Source organism: Pleurodeles waltl, chromosome 1_1 (assembly GCF_031143425.1).
Source record: "Pleurodeles waltl isolate 20211129_DDA chromosome 1_1, aPleWal1.hap1.20221129, whole genome shotgun sequence".
NCBI lineage: Eukaryota > Metazoa > Chordata > Amphibia > Caudata > Salamandridae > Pleurodeles > Pleurodeles waltl.
In genome coordinates this window covers 805,922,193-805,946,049 of record NC_090436.1, presented here as the reverse complement: position 1 = coordinate 805,946,049, position 23,857 = coordinate 805,922,193, and the positions used below count along the sequence as shown (strand labels likewise).

General features: G+C 40.9%; 1 protein-coding gene across 4 annotated transcripts in view; it reads right to left on the bottom strand.

The window, feature by feature from the left end:
• The window catches only part of RFX3 (regulatory factor X3), a 555,440-nt gene extending 531,901 nt beyond the window's left edge, over positions 1-23,539 (bottom strand). Inside the window, exons 1-2 of one of the 4 annotated variants that reach the window (XM_069228385.1) lie at positions 23,346-23,539; positions 19,200-19,256 (exon numbers count right to left, since the gene is read on the bottom strand). In XM_069228385.1, the coding sequence (XP_069084486.1) occupies positions 19,200-19,230 (31 nt within the window). In that variant the 5' untranslated portion in view covers positions 19,231-19,256; positions 23,346-23,539. The remainder of the gene's footprint in view (positions 1-19,199; positions 19,257-23,345) is intronic. The other 3 variants (XM_069228395.1, XM_069228414.1, XM_069228405.1) reach the window with 3 other exon arrangements.
• Positions 23,540-23,857: the final 318 nt, after the last annotated feature.

Here is a 23,857-nt window from a genome sequence, read left to right as displayed (position 1 = left end):
GTAAAGTGATCCACTCGTACAAAATGAAAGTAAAAAAAAAAAAAACTAGTTATTCAAACACATACAATGGAACTGGCATGAGTAGGGTAGAATGGTTTTCTGACTCAAATGCACATGTGAGGTCTGGTAGCTTGGGCAAAAGGTAGTGTCTATAATTATGATAACTGGCAGGAGTCACAAATCCCCCTGTGTGTGCGGGTCCCACAAAACCTAAGAGTGATGTTGTCTTCCTCTTTCTCCCTGATCTGAACTCCCTGTATCCCTGGACATGCAGGAAATCGACGTTAAGGAGAGCGCATATGTCACACCAAGCAAGAATTACTGCACAGTGACAGTATGAATAGGGATCCAAGTATCACAGAATTTCCCTTGTTGTAAAAACATTTTAGCATTTTTTTGTAAGGAAAATACTTCTCAAAATCTATCTGTCATGTCTTCAGACACTGACAGGGCGCCAGATTTTGTTTTAACTGTGAGTATTCAAATCCCTGGTGTCCGAAATTTACTGTAAAATAATAACCTAGTGAGCATAAAAGTAGTTTAAAATTCTGGGTGGGAGCAGGTAATGGCAAATGTATTGTTAACTTTCAAACCATGGGTGCTTATTTCACCTGACCTGCAAGTTCCTTGGAGCTGGGAGTTCATGTGAATGAAAACATGTTTCTACTTTTTCATTGCTTTCTTGTGGCACGTCACTGCAGGTGCCACTGACAAGGATATAGTACCAGGGCAGCAGGTGTGGAAATCTGGATAGACTTTTGTACATTCCCATGATTAAAGAGAGTAAAATAGGACATCATCAGGCAAGCTTCTCACTGCAACCACTGACCCATCTCATTTTACTTACTAATATCATTCAAAAAGAAGCCACTGCTCTTGAGATGCATAGGTCAACGACTAAGCACTATGCAAAGTTAAGGCAGTTTTGTGGATTAACAGAACTCTCAGGCATACGTGCAGCTCCCCAAGCCTTTCAAAAATATGCAAGTAGATTTATGGGATTCATGTTTTATTATCAAATATGTTTTTCTCTAATCCTAAATGTGTAGAGCTTGTGCACGTATAGTGTTAAGAAACAACAGGAATTTAAAAAAGGATATATTCATTTGGTTTTATGAAAAATTATTAAAATGAAAAGTCCTTATTCACTGCACTTCTTGTGAAAGCGGGATTTATTGATACGCTCTCCACTGTTAGGTCCCAATTCCAAAGGGACTGCAAATTGCATATTCTCTAATTATTGCTTATTGTGGAGAGCAGTAATTGTCAAGTGCGCAATTTGCACCCGGTTCAAAGTTATCAGATGAGGAACAGGGGACTAGTCGCTAATGGTGCATGATTTAACCTAGTCCTGGATGCACAGAAGGAATTCCATGCAAGCTGCATCAATTGTTACACCAGGATTCACCTGCCACAAATTGTGGCAGCAAACTCCTGTGTCGGTGCAGTTTGAGGTCGAATTTTAATCCCATTTTTGGCGCAAACTAGTTTTTGTGTGACAAAGCGTAATATCAACTTAAATGTCATGAGAACATTACACTAACACGTGGGTCATTTATGTGTCAATTTTGAAATGAAGGAAAGTGTAAAAAGTGGATATAACCACAATTACTGGTTTAGGTGTCACTTATGAACGCTCAGTTGTTCAGGCATGACATACTGTTGGCATGCTTAAGTGACAACTCTGCATACAATATCGTCGTTGTGCATCAACTGTGATTTTTTACATGTGTAAATCTGAAATATGCTCGAGGAATGCAGTGCAATGTATCCTATTGGTATTTATGTAGTCCTTTCCAAATCCTCTGAGATGCGGAAGACACATTCTGGGTAGTTGGACTGCATTATGTGTGCAGCGCTTCATTGCCCTGGCGAGGTCACAAACCACTCTAATTTGGATTTTATTCCTGGGACTAGTGGGCATCTTTTGAATGGGTGTTGCTTGCAGTGTGGCCAATAATAAACATGTTCTGTGAGGTTTGAACAATGTGGTGGAAGTACTGTGGACCGAAGGTCACTGCGCATAACCGTGGGGTGTAATAGAAAGTGTGGGAACTGATGCAATTGTGTATTGCCGGTCCTTACCAACATTTGTATGGACAGTATCAAAGGTAGAAAACGTCTGAGATGTGCATCAGTCGGGTCCACAGCTATATGGTGTCTGTTCAGTAGCATTTAAAGACCCAACCCACTGGAGAAGCTGGCTATCAACAAAATATCTACTTCATGTAGCTTACTCAGGAGCAACAGAGTAACCACCCATTGGAGGTGCTGTTAAACCATGAAGGAGGTCACCGGGTAATATGATGCAAGTAGCATTTGGTGCTAATGTTGCAGAGAACATACAGTGCGCAGGAATGTTATGAAACAAAAACGTTTTTTAAAAGGTACTTTATTTGCCTTCAGTCTCAGGAATCTAGAAACATTGAAGTAAATTAGGGGAATGCAGAGGGAAAGGAGCACATGGAGGAAACACAAGGGCTATGACCGGAACGTATCTGATCTCAGTACATGTGTTTCTAAGCTCAAAGAGAGAGTACCAGGGCCCAATGTACATACATATTTTGTGGTTACAATGTCTGCGATTCACTAAATTACAAACTCAGCAACCACAAACCCGTGTTTTGAAATGTACAAAAGTTAATCTATGAGTCAGAAAAGCCTTTCAGACTCCCAAAGTAACTTTTGATGCCCTTCCAAATTGTAAATAAGAGGGGTGTGAAAATGCTGTTCCTCTCCTATTTGTGATCTGGAACACTAAATATCAATGGTTTATAACCACAAGTGCAGGTGCATACCATTTATGAATTACCAAACTCCAAGACGGGCTGGTAACTCATTCACAATGGGAAAACTGTCCCCTAAGGAGATAGTTTACCCTTTGAGAACTGAGTTCGACTGCCTCAAGAGGAGGAGTCAGAGATTCAGGGCACTACTGCATGCTCCCACACGTCGTACATTACAAATGTTTTTTTTTTTTTTTAAAGAGTAGCCCTGTACCTAGAAAGGGCCCATGATGCTTAAAAAAATGCGAAGTTAGCTGTCCCTCGCAGATTTATATGCCTGCATTTGCAGTGGTCACAAAATACCTCCTTCTTAATTATTATGCATTAGTCAGGAGTCTTTGCAACCTCTTGCGATTGCCCATATTGTGATGCAACTGATTAGTATATGAGATACATTGCAAGATAAAACCCAGGTCCCAAACCAGTCGGAGTCCAATTTGCAGAGGTTAGTCTGTGACCTGGGCTTCCTAAACTGGGCCTCTAGTTCTTTAACACGTAGTACTCTCTATGGACAAGTAGCTGAAGTGAAGCATTATCTCCAGCAATATATTTGGTAGGTTTAGTTATGGAAAACATTTTCATTTTTGAATCCAACAAATTCCATTACGATTTTTCCAACTCAAACACCAAATTTGAGGGTCAAACCTTCTACAAGCATAGCCTATCCTGCTAGTGCTCTAAAGCCCATCAAAATGTTCTTAAGTTTAGTTATTGTTCTGATTAATGTGTCTTCTGGATAATGTGTGTTTCCTCAGCAGAAGGAGTCGTCGTGGGCACAGGGACAACTTAATACCTTTCAAACCTGGACGGGTTTGCACTCCTGTGCAGCCCAAATCAGCATGCTCTGTTGTGATCTGGGAGATTTCTAACTATATGGTGTAATGCCCTAGTATTGATGCTTTGCTCTCCCATTTCAGGCTTATCTTTGGCAATGGAATGGACTTTGTTGTTTCCAAATCTTATTTCCTGCAATTTGCCTTAACTCTCAAAATACATTCCTGCATTTGTAATCCTGCACCCTCCCCTCCCTAAAGGAAAATAGAGGCAACTTAACTGTCTTATAATGATCAAGATTGCCCTTAAAACCATAATAAATTCTATTCATGTGAAAGTTCTGCTACAACTGTAAACACTGACTAGAAACATCATGACCATTTGCTGATATGTGATAATTAACATGGTCTGTATGCTGGCCACATCATCAATGTCATTAAGATTTGTCTTAATCAAATTAAAACTACTAGTGTGGACAGTTGGAAGTTTAATGGGAGAGTTTCTGGGTTATACCTATGTTGATTTAAAGAGGAAGAAACAATCTAACACAATTTAGCAGTACTGCACATTGTACAAAAAAAAAACACTGCAACAGTAAGTGATCACTGGCTTTTAGGCTTTAAAACAAAGCATGGGCCTGCTTGGCTATGAGATGGCCAGGGTCCCACTGTCCTGCAATTAGCATATTAATAAAAATATTTGTAACTGTTGTGTTGATAGTGAAGGAATCTGATCATTGGCAATTTCCTTGGTGTATTCTTTGTGTGCTTTATACAACTAACAGTGAAAGTGTGACTGTTAAAAGTATTCCCAGTGACGAGCTATATGGGTATCGTTTCTCTGTTATTGTGTAATTATTTTCTTATTTACTTAATTTTTTGTTTGAAATCTCATAAATTATGTGGATGGAGGACATTGGTAAGGAAGAAACAAACTTGAGTTCAGTTTTCACTGTCAGTATGCGAAGGAGTCTTTTTGCATCCTCATAAAAGGACCTCTGCCACTCTCCAGCTAGGAATTCAGAATTTCAGATCCATTCGGAGTATCATTCCAGAGAAGAAGAGCCTAACTGAGTATGTAACATACCCAGTCTATGTAAGAAAGCCGGTGTAGTGCCCATATATAAAATGTCCATAAAGCTTTTATGTAACAATATATCAAGTACACAATGTGAGTACAGAGTACATTTCAGAAGTAAAGCAGACACTACCAAGGAAACCTAACAAAAAATGCATGACATTGTGCAAAGCATGACAGTTAAACAATGTAAACTGTGGTTCTACCACAAACACCTAAACTCAGTTACTAATAATGCACCGCACTGAATAACAAGTGAAGCAGAACATAACACAAGCAAACACCTCAGAAGTAAAATTCTGAGTTAATGAGTTGGACTGTTAAGGGGAAAAGAACGATACATTTCACATACAAAACACAAAAAGTGAAGGCTTTATTGCTTGCTGCAAAATCATTATAACTTCTCTCAGTGAAAGTTCCTTTCCTAACTCTTTAAAATGTGGAAAAATCACCCTTACTCAAGAAACCAACCTGATCCTAATCTTCCAGAAACCCCATTTTCATCTTCCCTCACGGGGGAAGGCCATGCACAAATGCACCTCCCATCAACTGAGTACATTAACGCCCAAATCCTACTCATTGTCCAACAGTCAGGTTTCAGAGTGTTCCACTGAATGGAAAATGTCTCACTAAAAATAATTTACAGTATCTGAATGCTTAATGATGGGATTTCGGTCTTCTTTTTCACTTGATCTCACTGCTGCTTTGGACAACGCTAATCACAGTCGATTGATTTTCCTCAGGGAATAAATACCTTTTTAGATTTAAAGACAATATCCTAAACGTATTCTCCTCCTTTCTTCTCTCTGGCTCCAATCATTTATCAGGTGCCCAAAGGCTCCATTCTTATCACAGCATTCTTTAAATTACAATTTGAACTGCTCTCTGAAATTTGCTGAGGAACTGTTTTTGTTTATCTACTAACATGAAGATGACAATGTTTACCAGAAACCTTAAAAACTAGCAGACATACTCACGCTGGGAACGTTTTTTTTAAATTTACATCTGATTGAAAGAAAAAAATCCTCATCACCTTTAACCCTACAAAGAGACAATTTAGTCTTTTATCACCTAAAAAGTTTTTTAAAAATCCTTCAATATGGGTCTTCTGAAACATCTGAACAGGGATAAATTCTCTATTTTACTCTCTCCAGCTGTCTCTTCTCTCAGAATTACATAGGATGTGCTCTATCTATAAGTTTACATATAACAAAAATGCTAAATAGGTGAACTTCCAACTCTTGATTCCAGACAAATTACAATGCTATCACATCCAAATCCTCTAAATCCTACAGCTCATACTTGGATTCTTGCTCTGCTAGGCTTTGGCAAAGCCATTCTGGCAGGGTTCTCCCAGTCTACCCATATATAGCCAATAAAGGCTTTCAAACAGAATATCAAAGCTGACCCCGAAGGGTATGAAAACTATTGCCCTAGATTGGGCCTCCCATTCTTTACCAAAATCAGAGAAGTAGGTGGCCTCCAAACTAAACAAATGTATTACATTAAACTCTCTACTTAATTACCAGCCAGTCTTCCATAATGGTCACAGTGCAGAAACTGCAATGCTTAACTTTCTTCAAAGCACTTATCACAGCAGGGGCCGTAATGCCAACAACAGGCTTATGATAGCCAGCTGCACATTAGAAACAACGCTGACACATCTAACAATCTTATCAAGAACTGTGTCACATATACATAATTCAATCACACAGAGACAACTGAATCTGGTCCCTAACGAGACAAAGTTCCTCATTATAACCCTTCATCCCATTAGCACCACAGTTACCTCTTGGCAAAATCCCTTTCGGACTGCAGGACTTCATACAGATATTGTGCACAGAATGAAACCACAAGGCTTCATCTAGGCAGCAAGTTAAATGTGAAACTGCAGACAAATGTCATGGCAAATATCATCACTGACCAAATAATACGGCCAACATCCATTAAAAAGCATCAAACCAGTTGAGTAAGTACTAATCATCTCGTATCACAACTATGGAATATCAATTCTCACAGGACTTTCTGTAACTGAGACAGCTGCTTTAAACTCATTACTACATGGCCAAAATAAGTGACAACACAATATACAATCATATATTGACTTTTCTAACTCATCCCACATGGCTCGTATTGAAGAGCACTGCACATTTAAAGTGGCAAGCATTGTTTTCAAGGCAATCAATATGAACACAGTAAACCACCTAAAAAACAAGGTTAAAATTATGAGTGGCGATGTGCACTTTCTCAGTACACGTCTTGTGACCATCCTCAGATCTGCACCTATGGTATACAACAACAATGGAGACCGATATCAGGCTTTATTCCTACCCTTTCAGCACACTGAAGAACAGTTTTCTCATAAAACAAATTAACAGCATTATCTCTCTCGCCAATGTCTGATGCCCCCTTTACTAGTCTTACCATTGCTCTTTTCTATCTTGCCAGACATTACTAATCAGCGTCCTCCGGTTTTCAGTCCCATCTCCTTCTGGGCACCATACCCTGAATATAGGCCTTTCTTTGCTGCTCAACATATTATCTGGCACCAGAACACACCAGGTTACAAACTGCAGCACAGTTCACCTTCTATCTGCATGAGGAGTTCTGTCCTCGGAGACAGCGGTGCATTTCTGCCTTTCCCAAGCAGGCTGTGCCCTGGCTTTATCTGTGGTCTTCTGCCCATTGGCCATGTCTTTTAACTTTCTGTGGTTTCCTTCCCGTGGCTTTCAAAATGTTACATCCCCACTATTTGTCTTACTTAGAAAATTGTTTAAATCGTCCCCCAATAAAAACTGTCAACAATTGCACTCTGCTACAAACCTGTAAAGTAATTTGACGTCTTTCTAAAATATATTCACATTATATAAAAACTGAAATTAAAAAGGCATTTAAAATAAATCAATGGCTAGACTTTTTTGACGATGGAATGGTTGGAATCACTTGCTAGCAAAAGTAACATTTGATAATCCTCCACGGGGAAAACAGAGTACTTTGCAGCCACGACACTTCACTTGTGTTTTTACAACGCGTAACAAAGAAAACACATACATAAAGATGCAGCCCTGAACACACACATACTGGAGTGAAAGAAATAGAAGGTGAAAACAAAGAGAAAAACAGATGCCAAAAGCTATCGGCTTGGCTGAAACCTGCATCGTTTAGGCAGAAATATCCCATTTTCTGTAACAGATCAGATTGAGAAATTGAACTACTTTCTCCTGGTTAACATAGTAGCAGCTGTTCGCTTGGGATACGACTCAAGGTGTCTCCGTAGAACAGCACAAATGTAATGAAAACCCTTAAGAGCCAAGCAGGGTTCTAAAGTCTTGGTTTGTACTGCACAGTCCTCGTGCCATTACCCAGAGCTCGGCGGAGACAGAGGAAAGCTTGCTTGTTATAGCATTTGAAGTAATGAGTAAGGAAACCCGTTCGCAGGTAGAGATGGAACTGGGATACAGGATTAGGACTAGCGCACTCAACGTTCGGAGCCGCAGGAATCCCAAGTGGACTTTGATGACGGCTCACCGCATGTGCACATCAAGGTGCTGTTTGCGCTGCATAAGAGAGCAGGTACATTAGGCTTAGAACAGTTAATTATTAAGTTACACAAAAATGTCTATTGTACTACGGTTCAAAAGGAAAACAGCAGGCTATGTAGGAGTCCAGAAATGACAAACAGTTGCTTATTGATCCTGGCACAGCTGTCCAAAATGTCAGCTAATTGGCAGGTGATAAATGTATTTTTTTTCCAATTCAGTATTTTCTTTTTAATGCACGATGCTCGACAGCACTTCACCATCCCGGTGCACTTCGAAAAAGGAAGGCTCTTTCAACAGCATACACAATGAATGTTGGTTGAATGACAAAGTTTTAAAGCGCCCACCATCCCTACAGGTTGCCCAGTTTGGGTCGACTATATACGATTCCTTCTGTTGTTCTATATGAAATTTCACGGAAAGCCTTTATTTCGAATGTGAAGTTATTCAAATAATTATCGAAGATCTTAAAATTGCTCACATGACCAGCCTGAAAGCGTCATTCTCTCGCACTGGGGCTGTCAGACAGTGTGCCGATACAGACTTGGTATCTAACAGGCATGGCCACTGGAATTATGCAATTTTCCAGATGCAGTGTTTTACGCACAATTAAGGATGTTCCCGTATTTGCCACATAATCCATCATCAGAAGACTTTAACAAAAAAAATGCTGTTTCTAGCTCAAACGGTGAAAAATGACATAGGATGCAACAACGTGTTGCTGTGCAGTGGAAGGCCCCTCTCAAAGGTTGAATGGTCATATTTCGGTAGCTTATTGCTGTATTTGGGTGTCACACTGGGGCTAATACGTGAAACATTTGACGAGACAGTGTTTATATGTGTATACGTGACAAAATAATGAGGTAATACTATCACACCATGTGCCGATTTATGCAGCATAAAATGCTTTTTGTTGTATATAATTTGTTCTCCCCCACCGCATAATTCCTGAGGCCCTGCTAATAGGTTTCCTAGCTGGGCTGCGTACTTCACCTTCGAGGCAATGGACCCTACAGAAAGAAGGTAAAGGCATTTCTATTCAAAGTTTTTGGGAACCAGTTTGTTTCTAGGCGCCAGGAACGACTTAAAAATGCAAGCTGCATTTGGATTCAGGGCAATATGGCCCCTAGTTAAAATTACTTTTATATTTTGAACTTCAAAATCAAAGGACATTTCAATCCTATGAAACGTTAACGTTTTACTCATTCAAAGATGGTACCCCTTGTGCCACGGCTCACAAAGAGATGTTCTGAGCTACATGCATGCAAGAAAGAAAAAGAAACGTGGTTGGAATAAGGTGTCAAAAGAAGAATACTGTAAATAAAACTAACTGAATAATACAGGAGGAAACCAATTAGAGAATTTCGTTACTCAGCTACTTAAAGTGTCCAGATCATTTGTATGCCGGCCTTCATTTAGTTCAGCGATTGGAGTGGAGACCAAAGATGTTCTGCCTTGGATGCACTTTAGAGTTTCAAAAGTCCTGTGAAGAGGTGACCACCTCAATTCAATCTGTTGTACCATAGCATTCAAAGTGAGTAACTGGGATCTCCTGGAAAGGGAACTCCTGGGCTGTCATCCTAACCGGCCCATTACACAGTTTGCAAAAGATACAGCAAGCTAAAATTGTGCTTGCTCTGAGAAACTTGGAATTAAGAAGCTGACTTTGCAGCTTCTACTCCCAACCAACAATAGTTCAAGGAGCATTATTCAGTACAGTGCGTGTGCCTTGGCTGCTATAGCTTACCAGCCATGGTTTTGCCCAGCCAGACTGTAAAAGGAACTAGTAACCCAGAAATGAACCAGTCCAAAGGATGTAGTTCAGATACATAAAAAAACTTGAGGTACTATTTCCAATTACCAGAAAACACTCGCAGGTTTGTTAATATTAGCATCCAAATTCTTACCCCCAGTACTCAAAGTCTGCATTTTGGGAGAACGATGGGGGCCAAGAAAGTACAGTCAATTTTGTGAAAGAAACAGTTACATCGAGGTTAAGCAAGTCTTCCAACGCACCTCAGATTGTGCCCAATCTATCTACCCACCCAGAAATAGCATTGACAAATGCCCTCGTCCAACTGGCTGTTTATTATCAATTACAACAAAAAATGTCCCTGTACCATACCCACATCTCCTTCAGGGAGTTCCTAAATTAGAGGTCTCGATGGTATTTTGCTCTTTAATCCAGCAGGATCTTTGGGGAAAATATGCTAAGAGGTGGCCATCTTTGAAACGCCTTGATGACAATATGTATTATACTGTGCAATTGCTGTCTACGCGTTTGAGAGAAAGTAGAGTGTCTGCTCACAGGCTTCTCATGAAGCAATATGGATAATTTACCTAGGCTATTTGCTCTCTTTCTTTTCCCCTACAGGGGGGGGGGTTATGGGGAATGTGACACTTATGGAATTTAGTGTTATATAAATCCTCAATCATAACACAAAAATACAACAAGGAGCTACAAGATCACATCAGTGTGCTTAAAAATTGCTACGTACTAGTGTGAATTAAGCTGCACAAAATGGATGTATAAAATAAAGCTAACTAGAACTGTAAGTGGTATTCTAAGCTTTAGTCCCTCAACCCAATCAACTCCACTTGTCCTTCCTTTAGGTTTCCCTTAAAGACACTTGCTACACATATCTTTCCATTCCAGTGTGACAGCGAGCCTAGCTTTGAGCAGGTACCTGTATCTCACACTGACAAATGGCCATATACTCCAGTCTTTACCCACAGAAGTTGCCGCTTCTTGAAGTAATTCAATATTTTAGAATATAATTTCTAATTATTTTCAAATTTGATATAAGCTTGAAGCGCCTCTATTCAAATACAATGATTTAATAACATATATGTCTAAATAGTGTCCTTGCTCCAAGATTGGACTCCAATAAGAAGTCCTCATCCAATTTGTTGAAGGAGTCTTGACCCTATTATGAGTGACTAGCACAATGCTTTTAAAAATGTAAAGATGTAGTATGATCATTTACTGATGCAATGACACCCTCAGCAACATAAGTCTGGGGGATTTTACTTTACCCCACAGCCCTACTTAAGAAAGTTTGCAAAATCAAGAAGAGTCATTTCCGTCTCTACAAGGTGTGGCCCAGTCTACTGATGATGAAATGCCTAAAGCAGGAAAGTGGTCAGCACAACAAAACAAATGTTACTCTGTAGACCAAGTGTTGCCAGAAAGGTAGAATATGGCAGACTTGTTCCCTTTACTTTTCTCCTAGGTAACTATACAACATGAGAAAAATCATCTGATGAGAGAAAAGTACCCATTAAGATCTGGGCTGGGTTTTCATTAAGAGACACAATAAATGTTGATGAGAAGATGTGCTTAGACGTTGGAAACCTAAGTCCACAAGCAAGTTAAACTGATTTTTAAAGTTACTGAACTAAAAGTAAACCGCATAACAATAAAGTGCACCCATATGGCTATGAGACACATAAACTTATTTCAGTAATAGTAGTATGTGACTCTTTTCAAATGGGTCTGTCTTCTTTGACATCTAGTTTAGAGAAAAAAAGCAGTTCACTTCACCCAACCCTGCATCACTAACAATCAACAACAACAGGTTTTTCTAGAATACTGCAGATGTCTGATTGGGTTGTGAGATGTACAGTGACATTGTTCACTGGGTGGACACTTCAATGGCAAGGAAGGATTTTATGGCAAGGCACAGAGGCCAATATTATGAATGCAGCTCTTCATTGCTACTCACAGCAGCAACTAGAGCTTCAACTTCAGAACTTAGAGTATGAACCAAAACAACATTCGAATCCAATATATAATCCGCTAACCAGCAACCATCTTCCTTTCTTTGTTGCTGGTAACGGATTAAATAAATAGTTGTAACACTGTCTTGTATGCATGATTATTGGACTTAAGATCAGCTTTGGTTGATGGTGAGTTTGTAGTAATATCAGCTTGGGTCGAGAATGACATAATTCTTTGTATGATAGATTATGGTACTCTTCTTTTGGTTGGTTTTAATCACTACCATTTTAAGTGCTAAATGATGGACGCTTCATTTTGGCTTTTGGTATACGCGACGCTTTCGGTCTGTTAAAGTAGCAGTTAGTCATGCAGATTTTTGGGGTTATTTGTGACTTATGACCGGCTGTTGATGTTCAGAAGGACGAGAAGGCGCATCATTTTTGCCGGCTTACATTGTCTGAATGCTTTCAGTATTCTGAAACGTGTGCCGGCTCACTACTGGAGTCCCTTCCCATGTGTTAAGCGAGTGAGAGTTTCTGCCAGCTTGCGTCTTTTGAATGCGTTCAGCATTCCGAAGCACGTGCAGGCTCAAAATTGGAGTTTCTTGCGCCGTGAGACACGGTTAAGGGATCAGCTGCTTGAGCAGCATGGAAGCTTCCCCGCTTAGCCAGTTTGCGATCCGCGACCCTAGCCAGCTCGCTATCGGAGGAAGCAAACAAATATTAAAGGCGAGACAGGCCCGATTTAAAAAAAAAAAAAAAACAATACACATAAACTTGAGTTTGTTTACTCACAGTTTCTTGATCTGGGCAAGCAAAGCTGCCTGTCCATGACTGAAATGATTATTTATGTCACCAGTCAGTTTGTTTGTTCTCTATGGGCTTTTATGAATGTTCACTTTGGAAGTGGCCATCTTGGATTGGGAAAGTGTTTAGAGGTGATCATTTCTTTCCTTGTGGTCATATTTAGGCACAAAGTTGTTGTTAATCCAGTTACAATCAGCCAGATATTTATTCGGTGGAGAGTAAATAGATGTATCCTGGTCTCTGTGGTTTTGACAGACAAATCTCATATTTAACAAAGTATTTTTTTTTAATAGGAGTAGTAGGCAAGAGGATGTGTTAATTTTAAATTTTCTTTTGAAATGAGTAACCTGGACAGTAGCTCGCACATGGAGCGAAGTTCAGAAGATAAGGCTCAAGAATGCTTATAAGGGGCAGTTTCTTCTTTGGCAAAGGATTTGGGAAAGAAACTATATGATTGTGTGGCGAAATTGGGGGAGAAAATTTCTGGTCACAGGAATGAGGAAAACGGTTCTGGTCTGTGGAAGAGACTAGAGCGAGAATATGTAGTTCTCAGGAGGTTCATAGGGTACCAATGAAAAGGAAACAAATACAAAGAGAGAAAGCCTCCAGTTTGCAGGGACATTACGGTCAAGGTCAAAGACAACTCAGGAAGAGTTGAGTGGGAAAGCTATAAAGTCAAATAAATGGAGTCACAGAGCAGTGGCCTGTGACGAACCATCCAGCAGTGGTGATGTTATAATTTCTTGCTCATCCGATATGGGAGATACGTATGATGAGGAGATTGTGAGGAAGAAGGCAAAAAGATCTCATGGGAGTTCGGATCAGGAAAAGCAGATTAAGGACCCACTTGGAGAATATATGTTTGATCCCAATATGATTCAACATCCATTATTTGCTCTCTGGACTACGGCAGATCATGTGGCTCAGTATATAGAGTTCTGGATGAGTTGAGGGATCTCAAAAGAAGTAAGGACAAGATTAATATCTGAATGTCCAAGACCATCTCTTGCAAATAAAGTAGGTTTCACACCAGAACTGGATCCTAAAACACTGACTTTTCTTAACCAAACAGGGTGTGATCCAAGAAGAGGTCTTAACAAAGGATGTCAGGATAGGTTGTTGGATGTGTTTGGGCCCTTAACAACATTTTTTGATATGTGCAAGGAAGCATGTTTACAGGAGACAGCTGTGGGTGTTCAAGAACTGCGGCAGTGTGTGCAAAGGGCTCTATGCTTATTAGGTAACCCAAATGCACTTTTATGTATTGAACACAGAAAGAGCATTTCAATGAAGATCAATCCGAAGTTGGCAAAGCTTGCAAGTAAAGAGTCAGGGCAGGATGCCAACGGTCTTCTATTTGGTGGTGAGATTGTAAAGGAGATGGCTAAATATGCAGGAGCTTTTAAATCTATCCGGAAGATAGAAAAGTATACTAACAAGGTATTTGGAGGGGCCGGAAGAATGAAGGGTTCTTTTCCCAGCCAAGGAATTACGAGAGCATCCTTTTCAAGAGGTTACAGACCCTTGGGATACCAAATACCAAGTTTTTATCCCCAAAGATCAAGGAGAAGAGGAAGTTCCGGGTGAGACAGACGGACAAGAGGTCAACAAGGTATTCTTGGTAAAAGACCTTTGGAGCATCCCTGTAAAACTGGGTGGCAGACTCACCCAATTTCAGGTAAAAATTGAAATGTTGTAAACTGTTGAGGGTTATCAGATAGATTTTGTAGGACAGCTGGTCCAAGCAAAGAGACGGAGAGCTTTGAGATTTTCAAAGGAGGAGACGAAGAGGGTAAGTCAGGATGTACATGAACTTTTTGAGAAAGGGGCGATAGAAAGATCAGAAGACAATTCAAAGAGTTTTGTGAGCAATCTATTTTTAGTAGATAAAATGGACAAGTGAAAGGGTCCTGTTATCAATTTAAGAGAGCTGAACGATTGGGTCCAATACTACCATTTCAAAATGGAAGGTATTAACATCTGTTGAGAAGAGGGGATTGGGTGATTCTGCAGGATTTAAAAGATGCATATTTGACGGTACCAGTTTGTTAAGAACAATGGGATTATCTGAGATTTCAGTGGCATGGGGTTATGTGGAGATTCAAAAGTCTGCCATTCAGACTAACATCGGCTCCTTGGTGTTGCACAAACGTTATGAGGCCTATAGTCACTTGGCTTCAGACAAGAGGTATTCGTTTGATAATATATCTGGACGATATTCTTATAATGGCAGAGAGCAAGATGTTGGCACATCTGTAGAAAAGGTGCTGAATATTTGCAAAGGAAATAAAGAAAATGTTGAGATGTACTTGGGTAACTCTTCAACAGTAAGCAAGAATGTTGGGATTATTGTCAGCGTCTATTCAGGCATTTTTTTCACCTCCCTTGCATTACAGGAGGTTGAAGGCGGGGTATCTTTGCAAAGGGTTGAAGAACTCTCATGAAGTGCAGATGAATATGGAGGCAAAGGAAGAGCTGGAGTGGTGGTTAGGAAACATGGAGGCATGGAATGGGAGAGCCATTTTTTAAGACAGTGCGGATATTACAATAAAATCAGATGCCAGTCTTTTGGGTTGCAAAGCGAGACATGAGGGTAATGGACTCCACAGGATAGGGAAATGCATATCAACTACTTGAAGTTACTGGCAGGTTCTTTTGCAGTAAAAATGTTTTGTCAAGGGTAAGGTAAAGTGTTGTGTTATTCTGAAAATTGACAGTTGGTCAGCTGTAAGGTATGTGAACAAATTGGGAGCTCCACTTTCAAAGGCTTTAGCAGATTTAGAGAAGGAGTTTTGGCATTTTTGCCAGGACAAGAACATTATGTTCAATCTCAGTACACTCCAGGATCGAGCAACATGGTGGCAGACTGGAATTCCCAGAAGTTGAAGGATTCCAGCGATTGGATGTTGAACAAGGTGTTGGAGTTTAAATGGGATCCTTTTGTAGTGGACTTGTTTGCAAGCAGGCTTTTCGCAGTTTTTTTCAGTTGGAGACCAGATCCAGAGGCAGAGGATGCATTTCTACAGCAATGGAGAATGGGTCGCCGTTATGCTCCACTCCCCACACTTTTGCGATGATTCAGAGGTTGATATTGAAAGTGAGGAAGGATCAAGAGGAGATGGTTTTTGTTGCTCCTTTTTGGCCATCTCGGGTTTAGTTTCCGGATGTCATGGAAATGCTGATAGACCAACCAGTACTGTTACTGGATATTCAGAATCTTTTAATGAATCCAATGGGTGAGAGTCACGATCTGGTTTTGCAAGGTCAGTTGAGGTTGATTTTGGGAGAGCTTGGCAGGTGTGAGGATTATCAGCAGAGGCTACGAAACTCATCAAGGATTCCTGGGCCCCAGGAACCAAAAAGGCATACAGGTAGGCATGGAAGAGATGGGTATGTTGGTGTAATGAGAGGAATCTGAATCCCATTTCAACATCTGTGTTGACAGTAGCGAATTTTGAAGTAAATTGTTTTTGAAGGGCAGCTTGTACAGTTCAGTGAATCTGAATAGATCAGCAGTTTCTGCACGGCATGGTTTGGTGAGTGAGCATCCAGTGGGTTATCAAGATGTGGTAAGATGTTTTTAAAGAAATGTGCATTTGAAGAAACCTCCGGAACCTAAATGTGGTCTTTGTGGGTTGCAGACGTAGTTTTAAAGGAGTTGGTAGCTTAGGATGACAATGAATTTTGAGATGTGAAGAATCTGTCTTTCAAATTAGCCATGTTGCTTTGCGCATTTCTTTTAAAAGAGTCTTGGATGTGAGAGTGTTAGAGGTATCATCTCAATATTTACCAGAAGGTGTTTGCTTTAATGTCAGTAAAAGAACTAAAACTTTGTCTAGGACTATTTTCTACATGAATTTAGAGGAAATAGCAGGTTGTGTGCGGTGCGGTGTTTGCGTATGAAAAATGCACCGAAAGTTTGAGAGGACAAGGAGAAACACAATTAGTGATTTATTTTAAATATCCATATAAGCATGTATGTTCTTCAACTTTAGCACGATGGGTTAGTGAAGTTATGAAAAGGGCAGGAATTCATATCACCAGATTTGGAGTGCATTCTGCAAGAGGAGCGATGGTGTCTAAGGCTGTGATAGTATGTGGAAGTTTGAGTAGTATTTTGGCTGCAGCCGACTGGTTTTCTGATTCTATGTTTAAAAATGTATGTGTGGAATATTATGGCAAGGCTTTAAACAATCATAATATTGGCCCACGTGCCTTGTCATAAAATTCTGATTTTCCACAGCAGGTATGGGTAGAAAATCGTGCTTTTATTAAAGACATGAAAGCCAATATTATCCCTCCCAGTCTATGGAACCCACTCTATAATTTATGTTTTGTGTTTCAGGAAATAATGAGAAGATTGGCAAAGAAGAGAAGGTGTTAACACTGGAGGCTTTGATGGGAGTTGGAAGATAGACTGGCTTACAATACATTTGCAGCACAAGAACAAAGATAGTTGCTGGGCAGCAGATCATATATTGGATTAGAATGATGTACTGGTTCATAGTCTAAGTTCTGAAGTTGAAGTTCAAATTGCTGCTGTGAGTCGCAATAAAGAGGTACATGGGCTATAAAAAAAAAAAATCACAATTTTCTACCGAACCCTGCTGTGGAAAATCTGCATTAACACCACTTTTACACAGCCCGTTTGTCCTAGTCCATTTAAGTCAGAATACATAAGATTATCTCAGGGAAAGTGCTATACATTGTGTGATACTGGAGAAAACAGAACAAATCACCAGATCCAGCCTGCAAGAAATTTAAAGGATACAAAGACAGTCATGCTACGAAAGATCACAAACTACCAACAGACTCGAGAAACATGAAACTCATTCAAACAACAGACATGTGGCACATTTCAGTAAACTGCAAAAACATTTAAAAATGTTTAACTCAAAGTGATTAAGGGACATGGAGCCAGACAAAACCTGAACTTGTGGAGAGATATTACTCCTCGATACTTAATGCAGGTGGAAGTTTAATAAATTAATATTTGTGGCACATGCCAGTATTTAACGTATTATGGGGGTTAAAGCTTCAGTTTATACACATAATGTGCATGAACTGTTCAAATCAGATGGTTACACTGCAATGACCCATAGTCAATTTTCTTAGCTCTTGTTTCATAGTCGTTGTTCTCTATTTTACATTACTTTCTATTTTTGGAGAGATCTACTGAAGAGATATCTGAAATGTATTTTTTAACTAACGAGTGAGTAAGACAGCAAATCCAAAAGAAACCACGGAAGAGATGTCTGACCAACCTTTATATATTAACCAAATTGTGACATGACTGAGTATGCTGTAAATGGTTTTCTTCCAAAGCTTTTTTAGGACCAATGCATTAATCAGCCAAGAAGCAGCAGGCTGGACGGTTTCACCCTCACCTGTTTACGACATTCTGCTGTTTTAATGTTTAGCCAACTCACCCTGGAACAGTTTTACTAATTTAAGAGCATTAATTCATATCGAGCCTGCCTTCAGTCACCCATTCTTAATTCTGTGCTGTTGTGTGTATTTTTTCCAGTGCGTATAGCGACAAGTGGTCAGAAGGGAAGATGTTTTTGAATTAGCTTGTAATCCTGACTGAGAGGCCAAATCTATTTTCTCTAGGCCCTCGTGTATTTGACAACCAAATAAAGCACAGCTGACAGCGGAGATGTTGCTAGGGTCAGGCACTTTCTTTTTCAAGTGGCCTTTATCTGGTGCTTAGAAGCTTCATGCCTTGGTCAACTCTTTCGTATGATACCGCTTTTGCTCCAGGGACAGTCCCGAAAATATCAGATTTTCAGAATTCCACATTACAAATATTCTGTCGAACAGATTATAATGCGCAGAACGTCATGAAGTCTAAATCTGATAAAACCGTGAAGCCTAATGAAATGAATTCAGCCCCTGGGAAAATAATTAGCACCGACGGTGGCTCCTGGTAATGACAAAAGGGGAGGACGCCACCTGCTTTGTAGAGTCCTTTTGTGGGCCTCTGAAAGTCCCAACACAATGGCCTGCAGATGAAAGTGACACCTGTTTGAGGCAGCCATCTGCCCTGAACAAACTGGGTTTAGTCAAATCGCCGTCTCTCCACTTAATCTCGGATTCCTGAAATACAGGAACACGGTGCACCTGTGAACACTGAAGAATTAAAATAAAGAACCCATAGCAGCAACAGCCAGCGGGAGAGAAGGAACATTGAAAACTTTGTAAAAATGCGACTTTCTCAGTGAGGAGGCATGCATACTTTTTTTCCACACAAAACACGCCATATCAACATTTTCCACTTGCCGACACAAAGTGAGGCTTACTCACAACTGGACATGGGCTGGTGTGGGCACACAACAGCAACACTGTCATCCAAAACATGGTCAGAGATGTATTTTTCCCAGGAAATGCACCCAAACACATTGCACGTACCAAAGATGGGCAGAGTGAAAACAAATCAAACTCATTTTATGTTTTTCCCCCAAAGATCCAACATTCTTTAAAAGCCTATTTATACCTCGTTTACATTCCACCTGCCAGCTCCTCATGTTGATAAACCTTTCCGGTCTGCCGTCTGCAAACAAAAACACACGGGTTGCAGCTCTTCGTAATAAATACAACAAAGGGAGATATTTTTACTGCATGGAATGACAGAACGATATTGCAAATCAATAGCATATGGCAGTGTACAAAACGTTAACAGAAGAAACATTTAGCACGTGTGGCTGCGCTGCCAGCGGCGCATACATTAAACAGCAACTCGACACCTAATGCATGGAATTACGGAACATTTCAGACACACAAAACCAACAACAGCTATAATTTCCTTACGCACAAAGCATGGTATTCCTCGTTACACTGGCGCGAAAATAAGGCTATTACTCTGTTGTATAATGATATTCTAATTAGCTTCCATCTCGTCCAACACCGGTGATTACAAGAAACACAAATATGGAAAACAGCACGTTGTTGTCAATGCCTGTAAACGCACTGCTAAACTAGGCGCATACAAGAAGTATCTGAAACGTGACGTAGACATCAAAGAGGCGGCTCGAAGAGCTTTTGTGGAGACCCGTGACACTATTGGAAGAGACGGTGGCTATATTTGTACCTTCCTGAATTATGGGATTTTATCGAATTGTGTTTTGAAGTTAAATGCGTAGTAACGGTTAGTGAATGCTTGAACGTGTCTTTATAAAACACGTTATATGTGAGAAATGTATTGTGAAGTGGAATGACCCAAAAAGAATTGTATGTGCAGTTGTAAAGGAAAGTAGCCAAAAAAGAATTGAACTGCACCATGCAAGCGTGTGTCAGGGCAAAGGTAGCCAAACAGGCACCTGAAATAGTTTTTTTGACAGGAACCTTTCTTTTTTTTAGGTTTTGATAAAACAATGTACACGATAAAACAGGTGCAACTACTTCAGTGGGGTGCTGTCCACTAAGGTTTAATTAACCATATTGTCAAATATGCAGACCAGCGAAAGCAGGCACAAACAGCCTTTGGGTATGCCTATAATTCACAAAAGACTAGACAGTCCAGACATTTAACCATTGGAAGCATCGACATAATAGCGAACGCCACCTACATTCATGCATTACCTGAAAGCTGAATTCTCTGCAGAACTCTATATATAATGCAACTGCTTATTGCTGAGGTAGGTTTTAACAGTTCCAGAAGCACTCTGAAGCATACTTGGAAACTAACAAGCACAGCTGGCAATAGTTCCAGAAACCTCCACCTAAGTGGTGCGAAATGCTAACTCCCACCTGCTGTACATAAAAAACGTGCTCCCGGGACGGAAAGTGTAATTATCTTTCCTGTGTGACGTCACTGATCGACAGCCAAGAATAGTCAGCAAGCCAGAGTGAACAAGTTAGACAAACTTTAGTACCCTTATGGTAACTACAAACTCTGCACATTAGCAGCTGCTGAATTAGTGGACTTGAACTCCAGGAAGATTGTGTCCACTGTGAAGGCAGTTGTCGCTACTAGTAATAGAAAGGCCCAGTTCATTTTTCATCCTTTTAGAGGTCTGCAACATGATGATCAGACCTGACTGAAGCGTATCAATACAATGAAACAGTCAATAAACCACACTGATAGCACAGGAGACTGTAAAGCACTAGATAGGTATCAACCTGTTGCTATCAATATGTACTAAAACAGACCTGTCTTGCAAATATTAGCACTGCAATCACAATGTATGGTTACACTGCACACCAGATACACCACCAGAAACTTGTGCTGATGGTGTGAATGAGTTCTAAATGGACGAGAAGTTACCAGGAGGTAGAGCTACACACTCAGGTCCCTGTGCTGCATTGTCATCTGCCTTCGAATACGTTCACACCAGGTGAGAGCGAAGGAAGGGGCAGTATTATTAAACTCTCTCGGAGTTTATATACAAATTAAAATACTTTAAAAACAATATTGATCTGCTTTCATCCTGAGGGAGATGCTCTACTATGTACCTGTGTGTCCACCAGGTCAGTGTTACCATGAAGCAGCGTATCTGGAGCAGTGTACCGTAGACATAAAACGAGGGCATTAACCACAGATAAATGCACAGCTGAGGTAGTGTTAGGAACAATGGGAAGGTGACCTGATTCTCTTCACCCTGTTGACCTGCCACAGTCAACTGGCTCGGGCCTACATTTTATATCTAGAGCATGACATGCTTACTAGGGATTACCTTCTGTAGTTCAAATAATGCTCAGGCAAACTCAATGAGATGAATCTGATGAAATACAACTGTGGGATCTTATGAGAGATCTACATGTAATGGGTTCTACGAATATCTCAAAACAGAGCAACAGTTGCCGGAGTATGGAAACAGCAGAACTGGGTGATAAACATCTTCACTGGCAGCAGACGTTTTCACTGTGCTTTCACCTATGCACAGTGAAAGATTATAAAACTTTTGTTTTTACTGGAAAGCATTCCAGGTATGGGCATGATGTACTACAGCCTGAGTGATTTTCAGGGATATGACCACGTCTTGCGCAGACTAAAATTGATTTTAAAAATATTAAGTTTGTTACGAAAGAGATATGTGCCTTTGTAAACAAATAAAAGTAGCCCCTCTAAAGAGTTAATGATCCAACCAAGCGTGCACTTGGCAACATTCAAATTAATACTTAGCCACACACTTTAGAGGCTTTCACTGGGCGATCAATCAATACATTTTCAGCTGCTATTGTTTGGAGGAAATAGGGATGGAATCAACTTGACTTTTTACACGTTTCAAGAGAACGCTGAGCGGTCTTAGCACTGCATCACATGCAGTCAAAGCAGTATTAACGCAACCCTGTATCTCCTTCAGCTCTGTGATATGCTGCTACAATCTGCATAGACAACTTTTTACGAAGCAAACATTAAAAAAACACACATACCCTCAAGGTGGAAACTGCCCTTGGCGTGTGCGGAAGACCTAAATATGCAGGGATACAACGTATCCATCTCTCACTATGAGAACGATTCCACTTCAAATCAACATAGACGCTTGGCGACGTGAATATTTGTGCGGGACATCAGAACTGCACCCCGTTTCTCAAAAAGACAAACAATCAGAATTGTGGATGGCATACGCTAGACAGATCCCAGAATAACCAACTGGCACAACGAAAAAGGGTGTGACACGTCTTAAACTCAGAGAGAGCAGGTACTGCTTATAAATCCAGGGACATCAATGTCAGGTTATGAAAGGGGCGAAGAAATCCACCAAGAGAAATCGAAACAGATGACTGGAGCAAAGTGTCTTCACTATAGACAATTTTGCAAAATAAACAGCTGGATCTTCGATGCTCAAGCTTCAGTGGCACACGTGAATAATGAAAGCTCCGTTTTGCTAAGAGCCCTTTACACAGAGCGTCCCTTCAAATCAACGTGCACAAGGCAGCATCACCTGCAGCCATGGTGAACTGGTATCAACTGCAACGTCAAACGGGGGAGGGGGGATTCCCACACTGTGTGCACAATTCAAAAGCGACCGAGACGAAAGCACATTTTGCAAGAGAATGAGGTGAAAGACTGAAATGCACAAATAATACAGACACACTGCACAAAGAAAAACATTTCCAAAGCACCAAAGAATCTGACAGCGAACGAAAAGCAAGGCAGAGCCTCTTGGTACACTACATTAGCCCTATCCCATCAAAATCAAACAACAGACCATGAACAGTGCACAAAAAAGTTAAAACACTCCTTTATTCATGCCACACAAGACATAAGAGAGTCAACCAGGCCACGCTGATCTCTATCAGTCCCACCCCCAGCATACAGTACTACCCCCTTCATGCGTATACATCCAGGCTGCTCTTTGATAAACATTTATTTTTCAGTAGCTTAGGTAAATGGAAGTACATAAACCCCTATCAAATACACAAGAGGTTGCGCAGCCCCCCTCCCTTATACACAGAGCAGCGACGGGAGCCAGGATCCACCATGTCCTCAGAGCGGTGCGGACTGGGGTTCTTTTGCATCTCGGAAGGAAAGGAGCCTGAGGCTGCCTAAGGATAGATGGTGGTCCTCATCTCCCATCGCGCACGCACACACACTACACATACAGAGCGACCGGCAGGATGCAGTGCACCCCGGGCAGAAAGAGGCTGACCTCGGGTGCAAAGGGGGTGGGGAGCACAAACACACAGACATATTCACCTTGGCTGTGGATGGTGTTGCTGGTGGCTGTTGTTGTTGTTATGGGTGGTGGAGGAGATGCAGAGGAGGAGGAGGTGGCGGTGGAGGGTGAGGAGGAGAGGAGTAGTAGTTGTTGATGGGTAACAGTCGCCAGGACTACGGTGACTATGGCGCTGGGATTCACAAGGCAACAGTTGCTATAACTCACAAAAGGAGGGGAGGCAGCCTAGCTTTAGCGCCGGAAGAGGCGGTGCTGACCCGCCCACCAGGTGGACGTTGAATGGCTGAGGCGTTCTACGGACAGGAAGAGGTGGCCCATCGGTGACGAGGGCTCTGACGTAGAAGTTCTGCCTGCTTCTGTTGCAGCGCGATGCATTCCACTATATCCTACGTTAATGGGCTGTGGGGATTTACCACGTTTTTACATCAAGGGCCAATGCCGGAAGGCAACACAAGGCGCCTTGACCTAAAGTGGAGGCTCTGTGTTGTCAACAGTCGTCGCGACAGAATCCACTGACCCCTGGCAGCTACCT